The 18,589-nt window shown below is 35.1% G+C and overlaps 1 protein-coding gene across 1 annotated transcript in view; it reads right to left on the bottom strand.

Moving 5' to 3' along the window:
* The window catches only part of LOC102590398 (K(+) efflux antiporter 4-like), a 29,295-nt gene extending 12,376 nt beyond the window's left edge, over positions 1–16,919 (bottom strand). Inside the window, exons 1-15 of the mRNA XM_006345267.2 lie at positions 16,474–16,919; positions 16,129–16,172; positions 14,236–14,294; positions 14,053–14,131; positions 13,860–13,921; positions 13,668–13,743; positions 13,418–13,492; positions 10,195–10,266; positions 10,023–10,106; positions 9,773–9,841; positions 8,891–8,968; positions 8,619–8,707; positions 7,577–7,673; positions 7,439–7,492; positions 7,229–7,324 (exon numbers count right to left, since the gene is read on the bottom strand). Coding sequence (XP_006345329.1) covers positions 7,229–7,324; positions 7,439–7,492; positions 7,577–7,673; positions 8,619–8,707; positions 8,891–8,968; positions 9,773–9,841; positions 10,023–10,106; positions 10,195–10,266; positions 13,418–13,492; positions 13,668–13,743; positions 13,860–13,921; positions 14,053–14,131; positions 14,236–14,294; positions 16,129–16,172; positions 16,474–16,684 — 1,245 coding nt within the window. The 5' untranslated portion in view covers positions 16,685–16,919. The remainder of the gene's footprint in view (positions 1–7,228; positions 7,325–7,438; positions 7,493–7,576; positions 7,674–8,618; positions 8,708–8,890; positions 8,969–9,772; positions 9,842–10,022; positions 10,107–10,194; positions 10,267–13,417; positions 13,493–13,667; positions 13,744–13,859; positions 13,922–14,052; positions 14,132–14,235; positions 14,295–16,128; positions 16,173–16,473) is intronic.
* Positions 16,920–18,589: the final 1,670 nt, after the last annotated feature.

Consider the following 18,589-nt stretch of genomic DNA (forward strand, 5'->3'; position numbering starts at 1 on the left):
ACCCACCCACTCCCCGCCCCTACCCCTTTTCTTTTTCTTCTTCTTTGACATACACCCCATTACCATAATCATAATAAAAAGCTTTTGTTAAAAAATATCTCATTCACCTTTTTTAAAACTTAATTTTTCAAGATCTATTGCTTGAATTTACTTGTAAACATATTTTTTTTCAATTTGAAGTTTTCTTGATATATCTTTTTACCAAATCTAAATAAATAGAACCCAAAAGCATGTGTAAGAGCTAATTATAATCTATCACATTTTGTCACTGAGAAAAATTTTGAGTGTGAGGAAGACGAAAAATGGTGATTAGAGGGTGGGGAGGAAGAAGATGAAGTGGGAATATGGAAAATGAGTATAGTGAGAAAAATTTGCATCTTTTTTTCAAAATATTATTTATTTTTAAATATTTAATTTCTGATGTGTCATTAAAAAATGACGTGGAATTTCATGTGTAAAATGAGTGTAATACACGCACACACATCTGATGGGAAAATGGTTTAAAATAGTGTTTGAATGAGTTTAAGGGTTCAGTTGGCAAAGCCAGAAGTACAAGGGTCCAACTTACAAACGGAGCCAAGTACGAGGGCCTCCCAAGTCATTCCGCCAACTTAGAATGCTCAAACATAAGCTGAAAGATTGGAGCAAAACCAATTTCGGGGAAATAACCAACAAAAAGAACAGTTTACTAGAAGAATTGGTAGGAATTGATCTGACAATGGAAAGCAGGGACTTGTCTGAAGCAACCATTGTAGTTGAACTGGAAAATATGGCTAAAAATGAGGAAGCAAAATGGAGACAGAAATCTAGAGTGTTGTGGTTGAAGCAGGGTGACAACACAAAGTTTTTCCAAAGAATGGCAACTGCTCACACAAGATTTAATACTATTGACAGATTAGTGGTTAGAGGAGAAAAAATTGTAGAACCTGATGAAATCAAGACTGCTATGGTTGAGTTTAAAAAAAGACTTTACTCAGAATCAGAAAGTTGGAGGCCTGGTTTCGACATGATAGATTTCCCAACCATTTCACAAGAGGAACAAGATTGGCTTCAAAGACCTTTTTCTGAAGAAGAGGTGCTGAATGTAATCAAGCAATGTGATGGAGACAAAGCCCCGGGCCCAAATGGTTTGACAATGAGTTTCTTCAAAGTGTTGGGACACTGTGAAGGAGGATCTACTGGAACTGTTCATAACTTCCATTAGAAAGAGTTATTTGAAAAGTCTTTCAATGCCACCTTCATAGCCTTAATACCAAAGAAAGCTGGAGCTGAGGAGCTTAAGGATTTCAGACCTATCAGTCTAATAGGAAGTGTCTACAAGATACTTTCCAAGCTTATTACTGAAAGGTTGAAGTCAGTTATGGGGAAATTAGTAAATGAACACCAAAATGGCTTTTCTAAAAGGCAGGCAGATTATGGATGTGGCTCTCTTAGCAAATGAATTAGCGAATTCCAGAGAGAAACAAAAGTTTCCAGCGATCTTATGCAAACTTGACCTAGAGAAGGCATATGACCATGCTAATTGGAAGTTTCTACTTAAGGTGCTAGAAGACATGGGTTTTGGTAAAAAATGGATCAACTGGATACGTTCTCTACATCTCTACTTTAAAGTTCTCTCCGATTATAAATGGCAATAATGAAGGCTTCTTTTCGTCCGAGAGGGGGTTGAGGCAGGGTGATCCTATATCACCTTTTTTGTTTATCTTTGCTATGGAGGGGCTCAACCACATGATCAGGAGGGTAAGGGCAAATGGTTGGTTAAAGGGTTTCAAGCTCAGGTGCAAGGACATAGAGAAGATGAAAGGGGAGTCACACATCTGCTTTATGCAGATGACTCACTAATATTTTGTGAAGCTGAAGTATCTCAGATTAGATATATCTTCACTATTTTTGAAGGCATTTCTGGACTGCATGTTAATTGGCAAAAGAGTTATCTTTAGCCAGTGAACAAAGTTGATAATATGGAGATATTAGCAAGTAATCTTGGATGTCAGGTAGCTACCTTACCCATAAAGTACCTAGGGATGCCCCTGGGAGCAAAGAACAAAGAGATGGAGGTCTAGAGAGATGTGACAGGAGATTGGCAAAATGGAAGAGCCAGTATTTGTCCTTAGGAGGGAGATTAACACTAGTCAAATCTGTGTTGGATTCCCTTCCTTCCTATATGATGAGCCTATTTCCTATGCCAAAGAGTATTGTGAAGAGAATAAATTTGCTCAGAAAAACTTTTTTGTGGAATGGAAACAAGGAGTAGAAAGGTTACAACCTTGTAAAATGGAATGTTGTAACACTTCACAAGAAGCAGGGGGGATTAGGTATCAAGAAACTCAGCCTCCAAAACTCGTCTTTTGCAAAAATGGTTATGGAGGTCCTGTGCCGAGGATATGCCTTTATAGAAAAAAATCATCATTGAGAAATATGGACTTCAAAGTCACTGGATCACTGAAGATGTCCTTGGAACTTTTGGTTGGTAGTGTCTGGAAGACTATTAGGAGACCCTGGCCCCAGTTTCAAAAAATTATTCAACTCAAGGTGGGTAATGGTGTGAAGATTGAGTTCTGGAATGAACTTTGGATAGGTGAAAGGAGCTTGAAATCTCTCTTCCATGATCTGTTCCTCCTCAGCCAACAGACTAGGGCCACTATGCTCAGATGTGGAGCATACAAGGTTGGAATTTCAACTTCAGAAGGGCCCTAAATGATTGGGAGGTTCAAAGAGTTGCAGATTTTCTTATGGTGATAAATGATTTCTATGGAACTACCAATGCACCTGACAGACCAGTGTGGAAACTTCACAGCAAGGTGCGTTCACTGTGAAGTCATGCTATTGGAGGAGAAATACTGGCCAACTGCAGATTAGGAACTGGCCTTGGAAACTAATCTGGAAAGCCAAAGTCCCCTTAAAAGTTTCATGTTTCCTGTGGTTTGTGGTTAGTTTGCAGAAAAGTTTTTTTGACTCATGAAGTACTAGCCATCCATATTTGCTCAAGATGTTTTATGTGTGACCAGGATGCTGAAATAAATAGCTATCCATTTCTACACGGTAAAACAGCTGCAAATCTGTGGAACATGTTCTTGTGTATACTTGGAGTGAGTTGGGTGGTTCCCAAAACTACTAAAAGTATGATGGACTGCTGGAAAGAGATTGGAAGAAGAGAGTCAGAAGAGGACTGGTGGGAATTGATCCCTGCAAGCATCTGGTGGACATTGTGGAAGGAAAGGAATGCAAGAGGCTTGGAAGACAAAAGCAACAACATTCAAAAAATCAGAATGAATTGCCTCAGTCTTTTTTGTGTAAACAGGATATGGTGGGGGATATAGAACTTTTTGTTGATTTTATAGGGAAATTGTAAAGCTCCATAGACTAGTTCTTATGGCCTTCTATTTTTTACCCTACGGGATGTAAGTGCTCACTCTTATCATTGTTTGGATGATGGAATTTTGTGAATACACAGTTACCTGTTCCTCAAAAAAATAGAGTTATGAAAAAATATGCCTAAATTTTGGTGAACTATTTGAAGGAAAGATTGCATGAACTATTAGGGCAAGTTTGAATCTGTAATTATTATTAAGTATTAATGCATATCCTTACTCTTTTGGGTATAACATGGTATTGCAAACAATAGTCTGTGATAGACTCCTTGAGTCATTAAACGTTCAAGAGTGATGTTGACCAGTAAATATCTTTAAAGCACTTTCTAGTTGCTGACTGTTTAGTACAAATGGAAGTGATGGAAAGAATCTGAGTCGTGGACTTGTTCAAGACCTTGAAATCTTTCCAGGGCTTCAAAGAATCTGAGGATAGGTTGTGCTGGAAATCTGGAAGTGATGGAGTCTACACTGTCAAATCTGCATACAACTACCAGATTAGACAAAATGCACAATTTGACCAGTGGCCATGGAAATGGAAGTTCATCTGGAAGACTAAGGCCCCTTACAAAGTCTTATGTTTTTCTTGGCTTGTAGCAAGAGAAGCATGTCTCACTCAAGAAAACTTACGAAGAAGGGGATTTCATCTATGCTGTAGATGTTGTATGTGTGGTGCAGCCAGAGAAAACAATAGCCATCTGTTTCTACATTGTCCTATAACTGGACAATTGTGGCAACTTTTTTTGAACTTGGTAGGACTAAGATGGTCTATGCCAGCAACAAGTTGTGAATTATTGAAGTGTTGGAACTATAATGGCGGTGCAGTGAGACAAGAAGTGGTGGGAACTTGTCCCAGCTTGTATATGGTGGACAATTAGGAAAGAGAGGAACTACAGAATTTTTGAAGACAAAAGCAATCCTGTGCAGAAAATCAAGATGAATTGTATTCTTTTTGTTCCTTTTTTGGTGTAAAGAAAACTATGTAGAGGAGACTGAATCACTAGTTGATATGATAGGTTCCTTGTGAAGCTGTAGGGACTACAATTGTAAAGCTCCATAGACTAGTTCTTATGGCCTTCTATTTTTTACCCTACCAGATCTAATTCATATATATTTATATATATACATATGTATATATATATATATATATATACACATGTTACCAGTCTAAAAAAAAATGTGCAAATATCTTTTAACAATAAAAAAAAACATATGCCTAAAGTATATTTCAACCTACCTTTTGTTTTGATTTCAGAAATCATTGTATCACTCTCAAATTTCTCTACTGAATATTAAACATGGCTATTGCAAACAATATAAAGTCCGTGTTAGACTTAATTTTGTGAATACACAGTTACCTGTTCCTCAAAAAAATAGAGTTATGAAAAAATATGCCTAAATTTTGGTGAACTATTTGAAGGAAAGATTGCATGAACTATTAGGGCAAGTTTGAATCTGTAATTATTATTAAGTATTAATGCATATCCTTACTCTTTTGGGTATAACATGGTATTGCAAACAATAGTCTGTGATAGACTCCTTGAGTCATTAAACGTTCAAGAGTGATGTTGACCAGTAAATATCTTTAAAGCACTTTCTAGTTGCTGACTGTTTAGTACAAATGGAAGTGATGGAAAGAATCTGAGTCGTGGACTTGTTCAAGACCTTGAAATCTTTCCCAGAAATCATTGTATCACTCTCAAATTTCTCTACTGAATATTAAACATGGCTATTGCAAACAATATAAAGTCCGTGTTAGACTTCTTGAGTCATTAAACGTTCAAGAGTGATGTTGACCAGTAAATATCTTTAAAGCACTTTCTAGTTGCTGACTGTTTAGTACAAATATCTTTTAACGATAAAAAAACCATATGCCTAAAGTATATTTCAACCTACCTTTTGTTTTGATTTCAGAAATCATTGTATCACTCTCAAATTTCTCTACTGAATATTAAACATGGCTATTGCAAACAATATAAAGTCCGTGTTAGACTTCTTGAGTCATTAAACGTTCAAGAGTGATGTTGACCAGTAAATATCTTTAAAGCACTTTCTAGTTGCTGACTGTTTAGTACAAATATCTTTTAACGATAAAAAAACCATATGCCTAAAGTATATTTCAACCTACCTTTTGTTTTGATTTCAGAAATCATTGTATCACTCTCAAATTTCTCTACTGAATATTAAACATGGCTATTGCAAACAATATAAAGTCCGTGTTAGACTTCTTGAGTCATTAAACGTTCAAGAGTGATGTTGACCAGTAAATATCTTTAAAGCACTTTCTAGTTGCTGACTGTTTAGTACAAATATCTTTTAACGATAAAAAAACCATATGCCTAAAGTATATTTCAACCTACCTTTTGTTTTGATTTCAGAAATCATTGTATCACTCTCAAATTTCTCTACTGAATATTAAACATGGCTATTGCAAACAATATAAAGTCCGTGTTAGACTTCTTGAGTCATTAAACGTTCAAGAGTGATGTTGACCAGTAAATATCTTTAAAGCACTTTCTAGTTGCTGACTGTTTAGTACAAATATCTTTTAACGATAAAAAAACCATATGCCTAAAGTATATTTCAACCTATCTTCTGTTTTGATTTCAGAAATCATTGTATCACTCTCAAATTTCTCTACTGATTATGGCCAAAGTACCAAAAATCATTTTACCTGATCCAAAATGGATCCCACACTCACGCTGTGTTGTCACGAGTGCGACGCAAAAAGTGAAGAGTTTGAGAAACCTACATAAAATCATAGACTAAATGGATTTGATTAATTGTAACTTTTTATCACAACTGCGTGCATATATGTTATATATCGTTCAACCCTATGAGCAAAATGCAACAAGAAAAGCAAGGAAAACCGAATGGACCAATCCCGTCATCACAACCCCATAGGAATTACGAGATCACCCCAAAGGGCAACTTCAGCATGGAGGGGTCACAAACCAACCATAGAACCCTGTGGAACGTATTAGTTGTCCGCTCTTAGGATTAATTTGACCTCACTTTAAAATTAGAAGCTAAAGAATATATTAACCAAGGAAGAGAAGCTAAAGAATATATTAACCAAGGAAGCGATACATAAGAACACTATAATTGGGAAAACTAATTTAGAGAAAAAAGCTAAAGCATAGTCCAAGTTATTAGCTTCATATGTAACAACTTTGACCTAACTCTAACATTAGCTCCAAGCATGCCCCTTAACAATTGAAATGGTCTAAATATACCCTTAGGCAATTAAAAAGGTCCAAACACACCCTGATGTCGCTTACCCCATTGGTGCGGGGGACATATTTGGACCTTTTTAATTATTCAGGGATATACTACTATACTTGAACAATAAGATAATGGTAGGGATATTTTTGGTCCAATAGGTTAACGGGCTGCATTTTTAAACCAATCCAATAGGTCAGAGGCAGTTTGTCCATTTTCCATTTTGTAAATGATGTTGAACTAGTGATAGAACTCATACCTTCCAAGAATAGGAAGGGATATTCTGTTTGTATGTTGTAAATATTTTGCCAGCACCCCCTTGTTGACATTTACCATTTCTCAAAGAAGTCCCTAATCCCAATTTAGTTGGGACCCACCGAATGAATTCTCTTCTATTTTTTACAGTCTAGATGATGATTAAAATTTTCTAATCTTTGAATCTGTTAAACTTGTCTTCTCTGAAAAACTAAAATGTCATCATTTTTTTATATTTGTTCCCTTTAAATAATCTTCAAAATTTTTGATAGGCTAGGTGTCATTGAGAATCTTCACCTTGAAAGATAGTTCAGTATTGTGTGCATAGACAAGAGAGAGATGAGGAAAAACAAAATGCTGATGAAATGTACGAGATGACAAACCTGTTCAAGTGTATGTTGAGCCAGATCAGTTGTTGATATCATTACTCCGGCAGCAAAAGAACCCAGCTCAAGACTCAATCCTAGTTTATCACTACACTGAGATGCAATAGTACATTTAATCCACAAGTAAGCCATTTCTAGGAGATAGTAAGAGGTTAAAAGGTTGAGAACCATGCATTTTCTATTCACAGATATGAAAAGGAGACAAACCCAAGCAACAAGCAAGCAGAAAGCTACAGATGCAAGTTGATACAGTTCATTAGTCTGCAAAAAGTTCAGTAAATCACAGTCAAACATAGAAATAGCTGTGACATAAAGGATGTTTTATTTCAAGAGATGCAAAGTTACCTGTGAAGATAGGCCTATCATTAGCCTAAGAAACCAAGGTACACAGGTGCGACATAATACTGACAAAATGGTCAAGAATATGACCAGAACAACCAATCTGCAATGAAAGGAATAGTAGCAGTCAGGGGCAAGATTGACATTTAACTGTTTAATCCAGTCAATAGCATACAAGAATAAAAAGAAGATCAGGAAATGTGCTCTTTGGATTTTGTTGTGCTGCAGCGGAACTAATAAACAGAACTGGACTTTAGATTTATGGAAAGGAAAGATGGAATGTGCCCTGCAATACATATGTTGTGGGTATGAGATATACGTCGTAAGAGCTTACAGAGACATGCCACCCTGAACCAAAATGACTCAACAGCTGATTTTTATTGGTTTCGCACAAATCCAAAAGGTCAGTAAAGTAGTAGTTGGTCTAAGCTAGTGTGTTTTCACACTTAAGGTGTCAAACTAATACGAAGTAGTGCAATTTCACCTCTCAGCTTTGGACCGTCTTTTTAAACATGTAGGGACTTAACTGGTCAATGCCGAAGTCTACATTGGTCAATACGGTCCATTTGGAAGGAAGGAAATGCAAGAATTTGTTCGAGCAATAAGAATCTATAATCACAATGAAGTAAATATGCATCTCTTTATTTCTTTTTGGTGCAACATGGATTTAGTTAAAGATGTGGAAACAATGATTTTTTGAGCTTATTATACAACTTGTGATGCAGCTATACTGTAAGACTTTGACAAATTTTTTAACATATTACACAAGTAATGATGCAGATATATGATACATACCTCCCAGCACATAATTTGTTGCTGGAAATAAATAAAACTACCTTTTACTGATAAAAGCAATTTTGCTTGGCATCATAATTTCCAGATAAACCACCCTATGTATCATAATCTCACCTCCAAGAAAAGACAATTCAAACAACATATGGCATATGGAGACACAAAAAAATATTTAATGCATGCAACAGCATAGTTGCTTCACATAGATTTGAGTCTATATTCCGAATTCAGAAATCATTCAATAATCACTGCTTACAATTTTGCCATGGAAAACATTCCTTGAAGTGCACCAGAAGTACCGCCAAGAATAGGAAGCAGTGCAAATAGCAAACCAACAGTGCAATCCTGGAAGCCACAGACATCTCAAAAAATTAATCAGGGAAGGACTCTTAAGAAGAAGAATAAGATAAATCTGATGAATAGAATTTCTTTTTTGGTGTAACATATCCATGTGAAAGATAGCACTGAACCAATATTTTGTCAAAGATATAGCTATATTTACAAAAGAGAAGGACAGCTGGGACAGACCTGCAGAATAAGAGTTCCAATAGTGACTTGCCCATAGAGGGTGTTAACACTATTTCTTTCCATCAAAAATTTCAACACCTGTTATTCATAAAAAGATCTTCAATACATTTATAAGAAGCTTTACTAAATTATAGCATAATGTGCCTTTGCAACATTACAGTCCATAACATCTAATTAGGGGAGATTCAACATTCAAAATGCATTCCCTTCCTCTGTTTTCCAATTTTCCCTATTCAGTAATTAGAAGTTATGACAGCTAACGTGTCGTGAGAGAAAATCTGTAACAGGTGCAGGTCAGCGAATCCCGAAACAATTTTGCAGTTACTCTTATCAAATTTCTTGGTTCTTTAATACATCAAATCATATTTCTTAGCAGCAAGTTAAGCACAAAACTGATACAGGCAGAAACAAATGCCTATGCATCATGCATTGTGATAATATTCAAATTGAAGTGAATCCCACTCCACATCTTATTAATACACTTTATTCTATCAGTACATCTTTCTACAATACACCACTTTTCAGATTATTCAGAAAACTTTTCCTATGATGGCGAGGTTACTTCCTGTCTAAAAACACTCAATAGAGGTCCTAACATTTTGTAAAAGTAACTGATATTGGGTATTGAGCCCAAAATAGAAAGTGATTCATGCATGCTTGGTAGAAATTTTTATTCTCCTTTCCTTACTTATACCTTTATAAATTTAAATATCAACTGAATTTTTTTCCATTTTCCTCTAGGAACAGGAAACTTCCATTATTTGGGATAGCTATTCTCAGTTCTCACCCCTGACATGAAATTGAATAAAAGCTAGTGACAAAATACTTGATGGTACAATGAATTGGATTGGAAAGATAAATTCAATAACGACATCGACTTGCCACTGCTGTTGAAGACATTGATAAGAAAACGCCGACAAAAACACCTTCAGATGCTTCCCCACCGCATAACTGCAAGTATCATTGGTTCATGGTTACAAGTAAGTTGAAGGAACTATATAATAGAGATGCGCAATTTTGCATAATTGGAGTTTCAAACATTAGACCAACAATTCATAAATGCAAATTCTCAGAGCTGAACTACATGTCGAAAAGGTAGCTCCAAAAAAAGGCGATAATAGAAATTCCATACCGAGGCTGTTATACCAGACAAACACATGAAGAGAAATATTTGGAGTAACCCTCCTAGCACCGCAACAGCTCGAACAATGCGAAGCTGCAGTTACAAATTAAAAATACATACCTACCTTCACTCAGTGAGATAAAGTACAAAATTTTCTTAATTTAGAAAAGCAAAAGCAAACCTTCGCCGTGGAGAACTCCAAACCCAATGCAAACAGAAGAAAAATAACGCCAAACTGAGCAACTGTTTCCACCTGAATGATGTAACCACTGGAAATTAGGAAACACAAACATAGAAAACCTAAGTAGAATATCCCGTTAGACCATTAGCACAACATTCCATTGTGGGAGTCCAAAAGACAACTTAACCAACATAAAACCATAAGCACAAAAATCTATCAGGAGGTTATAGACTGTTGCCATAATGCAGTTTTGTACAGAAATTCAATTTCCAGGAAGTGGTAATGGTAAGATGGCAATTAAGCAGCTCTCCAAATATATAAATTTGCATCTCAAAACTCTGAAAATGTATGCAACGAGTCATTAGCCCTCTTACATTACAAACTGCTAAAGTCAATATAGTAAGGGTAACATGCTCAAGTCCATACAATTCAGTGAGGGGATAAGTGCAATAATTGAGAGGACCTGCAACAGACCTGAAAGACTAACTATTCTTTGGGAAAAAAGGACTAACATCTAAAGATAACTTTTTACCCCAAAATAATGAGGAACTTTCAAGTAAAAAGAGCAAGCAAACCATCCTTCATGTGGTGGCAGTTAAACATGGGCTAAGTGGATCCTATAAGCCGTAAGACCAACATCAAGAATAAATATAATTTTGTTTTCTATTGACTGGGATGAATAGTTCAGGTATATTTGACAATTTATCATGCTTAAAGACTCTCAGATCATTTTCCTTCAAAGGACACTGGGAACAAAGGTAGTCCCACTTTGTTACGAGAATATGCAGCTTAAACCAATGGTTTTGTAGATATGGTCAAGGTTTGCTGCAGTCTTATGATGCAAGAGGAAGGTTGTTAGACAGTTCATGTATCTATTATTATATTTAGTGTCCCACTCCTCAGGGACAGAGTTACCCTTGTCCGTGGGGTGTCAAGCGACACCCCTTCATCAGAAAATTACGTTGTATAGATAGGTCAAATTTTGATTTGATACTTATATATATTATTGTTGACACCTCTTGAAACAAGGTGAAGAGATAGTGCAACGGTTGAGCGGTTGCAAAAACTCTCAATTGTTGGCAGGTCAAGTGTTCGAACCTGGCTCAAGGTTTTTTTACTTCAGCGTTTCTTTTTTCATTTTTTTTGCGTGCTTACTACTTTATATTTTGAAACCCCTCAATAAAGATCTTGGCTCCATCACTGCCGTTTCCACATCAAAAAAATGTATTATGTACTGTGTAAAGTACAAGTATCAATAGGGCTCGGTGCAAGACAATAGTTGAGATGAATCTTAATAATATTTTCTCTCGTGCCTTATTTCGCACATAGTAACAGAACAGTGGTGAGAAACACCCACGAAAGAGAACACAATCAGACAGTCACCATGCCTCAAATTCCAGTGACTTTATAGGATTGTTTTGCATCACCTACTCTTCCTTCTGTGGTTGTGCGAAAACTAGCACTACCACAAGATATGTAATGGCCCGATACCTAATCCCAATCAGATTCTCTGGCAGCAGAGAAGCTAGGATTCTGGCTAGCCAGTAACTCGACACGCTGGTGCATGAGGTACTTTTTCGGCATCACGGCAGGTTCTTCTGAGGTGGCCTCTTGCCTCTTCCAACGCTACCCATAGGGATTTTGTGGGATAGCAATTGGTGGAACAGTGTTAAATCGGTGTTACAGTTGATTTCTCTGCCTTTCTTCACCGTTTCATCCATTTCCTTGACTTTTGTGTTACTTGGTGACCTTTTTTGCTGAATCTCTCTTCAATCCAACCATGCCTTTTAGATTTTATGTTTTTTTGGTAGGCATTAAGCTTGAATTCCTAATTCCCATGTGTTTTGTTCCAAAAACAAATTTGAGACTGATGATTACTCATAATATTTAGCTCAAGCTTCTTTGGTAGAGTTGCAGTGCAAACGTCAAGCTATCTTCGATCACTTAACTAAAAAGGCTCGAGCAAGTTGGGAGAAGGTTTGTATTCAATTATGTAATATCCTGTGGCAGACTATTGAATCCAAGTTAATGTATTTGTTTCGTCGCAGACATGTTATTCAGTTTGGGAAAACGCTTGTAGCTTAAACACTAATGACATATCTCATTTTTATAATGTGATTCCTCAAATGACTAACTTAATTAAAGAATTGAATATGTCTGCTTCTTCGCGACAGGTACAGCAAGTCAGGGAGGAATTTGAGAAGTTGAGAAGAGAGGCCACCTTCCAAGGTGATGCCATCCCTAGAATATTTGAAGAATAAATGAACTGGATAATTTCAAAAAATATATATATACTAGTCATGGAGGTCTTTTACAGAGGAAGAGTTGGTGTCTCTTTAAAAGAGTTCAGGCATAGAGCATATAGGCCTGACCCTGATGGGTTATCCATGACATTATATCGGAGGTGTTGGGGAGTTACTAAATCTGACTCAATTGTTCCATCAGTTTGCAAGCATAGAAAAATCTTCAATGCCTCATACATTGCCCGCATCCCCAGAGAAGAGAGAAGTAGAGTTTAAGGACTTCAGGCACATAAGTTACATGGGAAGTTTCTACTATAGTGTTGTTGAGTTGCTCACTATGGTCATGGGCAAGCTAACAACAACCACAGAGCTAACATTTACACAAGGAGGCAGAATATTAATGCAATAAAGATTGCAGATGGAGTTCACAGGATGTTGAGAAAGCCATCAAGAGTATGTCGATGATGATCCCTGGTGTTATCTTTTGGTGTTTATGGACAGAGAGGAACAAAAGATGTTTTGATGGAATTTCAACTTCTAGAAATCTTTTGCGAGGCAGATGTCTAGTTAGCCTTTTTAGTTGGTCCAAACTGACCCCTGTAAATAATTTAGAACTCTTCTTGGATTTTGTTAGCTCTATAGCTTAGAAAGAGGCTACAAATCCTTTTTTTTTTTGTGAGCTTAACTGATCTATCCTTGTAAAGCTTGCATCTTCTTGATGCCTTGAAATAAATCTACTTACTTCATCAAAAAAAACAAAAAAATTAAAGATTGCAGATGGGTTTTTCCTCAATGTCCATGAAAACTAGACATTGAGAAAACATTTGAACAAGCCGATGGGGAAGTGTTGGCATTTGCTGATTATAGTAGTGCTGGTTTTTGTTGATTGATAACATCTTGGTAACTTAATGAATAAAAAGTATTTTACATGATAACATTATCTATATAAGTTACTTAAATGAATCAGAAAATCAACATACCTGCACCATTTCGCTGACAAAGTTAAAACCCCCAGGTCCAATTACAGATCCTGCTAGCAAATATCCTGTGAAAACCTGAAAGATATTAACAGGATAGGACTTACTTGTTTCTGGCAGGTAATGCATAAATTAAAATGTGTAAAAGCAGCCAAGTAGATATTATCAGCATCTAAATTAGCACTAGTGCAGAAGAAAAGGAAAGAGGTTGTCCAATTAGCAGTAGAAGCATGCAAAGGATGAGTTATCACACCGGTTGTCCAGCACAAGCAAAGGCAATCCCACCGCAAGTTGCAGAAACAATGACAACAACAAGATCGGATATCAATCTGCCCATTGATTTACAATAAAATCAGATCACTTAATAATATAGCTCCTCTTAACATAATAGTCTTCCTTTTTCACGAAGTTCAAAATGACCAGGATGGACAGAGTTATAGCTAACCTTAAGTCTAGCTGCAGCACTGGAAACTTCGACTTGCGATTAGACATGATGAAGACATTATCCTGATGAAGGAGCAGGAGGGAAGCTACCAGTTAGTAAATCATGGTCAGGAATCCATAATCATCTCTCACTACTACCAATGCTCCTGTGCGGCCTATTACCCGACCCAATTCTTTCTAGATGCAATAGGTACCTTTCGATCTATCAAGGTAGGTGTATCTTCAGCTCCATTGTCATTCTCCAAGTGGAAAACATCATGCAACTGGAATGACCTAATATAAACCAGTAATACAAACAATTTTCAGTCTTTTAATTTCCAATAACATGGAGACCACTGAAAGTAGCTAGCATGTGTCAAATATTAGATTAACCTTACTTTTCCTCCTTTGTCTCATTCTTCTTGGGCTTGACCCTTGCAACAGTTTCCAAAACTGCCTGAGAAATGAAGCATTTCAAGAAATGTTTAGTTGCACTAAATAATTCCTCTATTCACTTTTACTTGTCCACTATTCCAAAAATATATTTTCACTTTTACTTGTCACTTTTAACATATCAAGAAAAGACAAATTATTTTTTTCCTATTTTACCCTCAACATTACGTATTCCCCAAATCATTTCCCAAGACCTAAGATCAATTATAATATGGGTATTATGGTAAAATACTCATATTAATTATTGTTTCTAAAGGGGCGTGCAAAGTCTAACGTGGACAAGTAAAAGTGAATGGAGGTAGTACATCAGATTTGGAATCAGGTCACAGTTATTTCCAAACGTGTTGCACAACCACCTAGAAAGCAATTGATATTGATACAGTTTTCTTCCTTTAGTAGGACCCCTAGAGTCCACTCCTTCCCCACACTACGAGTGAAAGGAAAAAGTACGACTACCATTAAAGTAGCCCAAAGGTGTTGCAGAACCATCTAGAAAGCAATTGATATTGATACAGTTTGCTTCCTTAACTCAATTAGTAGAACCCCTAGAGTCCACTCCTTCCCCACACTACGAGTGAAAGGAAAAAGTACGACTACCATTAAAGTAGCCCAAGCAAGACTAACTATATCCATATGAACTATGTCCCCAATCTCTCTATATATAATGGAATTGTTCCATGATTCCTCACTAATAATAGTGGAATCAATGGCGCAGAGTCAAAAAGAACGACAATGGGAAGACACATCCAAAGATTTTTCTCCGACATTTATTATTCAAATTGCAAGCTACATGGTAAGCAAAAAATAGAGCCTTAAGCTAAGGAATAGTGCATCATTTAAAACAATCTACTAGCTGAATAATTCAATAAAACATCCAAGTTACTAATAATGAGAATCTTTTGTTACCATAGCAGCCATATGTTAATCTGTATCTAGCTCTCAGGAATAAGAACAGCCAATAAATTCCAATATCAAAATTCTTATTTCATAAATTGATAAATAACATAATAGCACTTCATTCTTTTTACTTTCCAAAGACAGTCAATGTTTAATTAGCTATTCTTGTCAATTGCAGATTAACATCTCTCCCCTTGTCATGTGTTATTGAAAATGGAAATATCAATATCAAAAGAGCAACACGCTATATCTTATCATCAGGACCTACACATAAACAGACAGTAAATATCACAATACCATTTAGCTCAGAAAAGCAAGCTACTTCTTTTTCATCAAAATTGTGTTATGCCTATTTTGAACTACAAGCATCACCGTTATCATGCATCACAACTTGGTTAATCGGAGTACAGGGATTAAGTTTCAGTCCAACTATGAGCAGAACAGCTACTGAACCTCACATCGTAACACTAACACCAACCTTTATCTCCTTTGAGTAAGAGAAGCTCAACCGGTTGGTAATAAAAGATTCATCAACACATAACAGTAGCTAATTGACCAAGGGAGCAAAACAAAACTTGCAGTATAAGAACAGCCATCAGAACTAGAATGTACTTCGTCAGAGAAGATGTTCCAAATGGCAGAGCCGAAAACTCATCCTTGAATAATAGTTCTTTAAATAGTTCCCATTTATAGCTAAATACTCTAGTGGATAAATATATAAATAACAACCCTCAAACAAGCCAACTAAAGCTACAGATCAGCAATCAGACTACAAATATCCTATCCAAGCGCTATTTCAAGGAACAGATAAGAGAAGAACTATGGCAATACCTTCTTCCAACTAAAATTTCAGTAATTTTTTTAAGTTCAGAAGTAATTGGGCGCCAAATTATTTTCACAATTAGTCTATTTCAGACAACTCGAAGGAACTAGGGACAAACCTCTTGCTCCGCCACGCTATTGTTGAAGCTTCTGTGATCAGTTACTGAAATGAAAAATAAATAATTAAGTGTATCAAGAAAGACCAGATACGAGTGTTACTGAAGCCTAAATCACAATCAAAACCTTCTTCATCACTAGTATTAGAGGTAAGTAAGTATATCAGAAGATAAACAAGCAAATCAAGAAACAGAAAGCGTATATGTAACAAGACTTTCAGTAATTCTACTGAAATTGTTTTCTATAATCAGAATAGTGTGAAATAGCTACTCTAAAAACAAGCAATTTTAGCCCGGCATTGCATATTTTGATCGATTTAAGAAAGGCAAAGTCGAATTTGAACTAACCATCTGTCTTGTCGTCAGTCTCGTTGAACTCCTTTTCGAGAGCTTTATCGATCATGGTAGCGAAGGTAGATCTAGACGAGTTGAACTCAGAAGCATTTAGGACATCGTTTACATCTTCAGGCTTCACAACAGGATCAGGATCAACATCAGAGAGGACGCATTGTAAGGAGAAAGAGAGAATGAGGAGAACGAAGATCACTTGCATTTGCATTTTTTTGTTAGAGAGAAAACTCTGATGAGGGTTTTAGAGAGAGAAGGAGGGTTGTATCGTATCGCAAGTATAGAAAAGGAAAAGGGTGCAGTGAGTAGCAACCGATTGAAGTAAACTAACCGATTGAGAGAGAAAAAGCAGAGCCTCGGGCACCGGGAGAAGTTAAGTGAAAGTACAAAAAAGTCCTCCTTCATATTCGCTTCTTGTGATTTTCGTCAGGTGTTTCCACACACCAAATCTCCCTAATCGTCAAACCTTAGTCACATCTTTAATTATTTTCACCATTTTGTGTTTACGTGATCCCAAAGCGAACCAAATCGTTGGCAAAGAAAAGGGAGAAAAAAGGGCAAACTATTGTAACTAGTATACGTATTCGTGCATTGTGCGAATAAATTAAAATATAATTATTTTTTAATTTAAAAATAAATAATATAAATTATTATTGAGTAACAAAAGTGCATATATAATTATATATGATATTTTAATTTTATATTAATATTTGATGCTAATAGAATTTTATCATAATATATGTACATGGTATGTTCTTTCAAGAAACAAAACATTATTATAACAACCTATACTTCTCCAAGTATAATGAAAATTAATAGCTTATATGGTGTGTGTTGAAAACTATCAAATGGCAGATATACACCGTAAAGGTGAAAAAATGAGTGGTTTTTTCCTTCCGCCCATGACCCCTTTTCTTTTTCTTTTTCTTTTTTAAACTGATTTTGTATTTCTAATTTTCTTCATATCTTATATTAGAAACAAATAGCTAACTAATAAAAATGTAAACGTTAAAGCCACATTAATAGGTAACGGCAATTTGCAAAGAAATTTTAGGAAAAGATCTAAATTATGTAATTTTAAAATAATTACATATTTTTTAAATTATATATAATAGATGTCAATTAATAAAAATAAGTACTCTAATTAGAATAAAAATAAGAGTCCAATAATACTTAAACATTAGCCACATGTTTTATTATTTATTTTTATAAAAATAAAAAAGAGTTATATCAAATATGGTAACTTTCTAATTTTTAAAAGAATACATTTAGCAAATATATAGATTTTTTGAAAATTTAAATTTTAAATACCAACTAATACAAATTTAGATTGTTTAAAATATTAGTTTTAAATAATTTAGCAAAAACTTACATTTTTGGATATTGATTTGGATAAAAACTATTTTTTATATAAATAATAAAGTCAAAAAGGGAGACCAAAGAAAGAGTTAAGTTATTTTTTATTTTTTTTATTTTTGTAAAACCATGTTTTTGTAAAGTCTTTACACTTTTAATATTTATTTTCAGATTTTAATTTGATTTTAATAATTAATAAATTTTGTAATCTTTTTTTTTTTGTGCAGATTATGTGTTTTTTAAAAAGTTACAATCATAAGTGCACAATAATAGTAAAAAAAAACGGGTGGCTTTTTTCTTGCACCCACATCCCTTTTTCTTTTTCTTTTTAAAATATTTTTCTAAAAAAAATCTCTTCATATCTATATATTTGAAACAAATAGCTAATAAAAAATGATTAAATGTTAAAGCCACATTAATCAGTAAATGCAATTTGCAGTAAAAAATTGGAAAAGGTCTAAATTATGTAATTTTAAAATTATTATATTTTTTTTAGATAATTAAATAGATGTCAATCAATAAAGATAAGTATTCTTATTCTTATATTAGATACTAGATAATGTTGTCCGTGCTATGCACGGACCCAATAATATAAATGGTATGTTTTGGGGCTAATAACGGAATTTTTGAAGCGATTGTTTGCGTTGATAAAGGAATAAGTTTTTTTTATCACAAACATGTACTTTCTTTGACGCTATTGAAGGCAGAATTAGACTACCCACATACAACATTTTTGAAATATTTTATGTTGTCAATTATC

Source organism: Solanum tuberosum, unplaced genomic scaffold (genome assembly GCF_000226075.1).
Source record: "Solanum tuberosum cultivar DM 1-3 516 R44 unplaced genomic scaffold, SolTub_3.0 scf00067, whole genome shotgun sequence".
In the NCBI taxonomy this organism is placed as follows: Eukaryota; Viridiplantae; Streptophyta; class Magnoliopsida; order Solanales; family Solanaceae; genus Solanum; species Solanum tuberosum.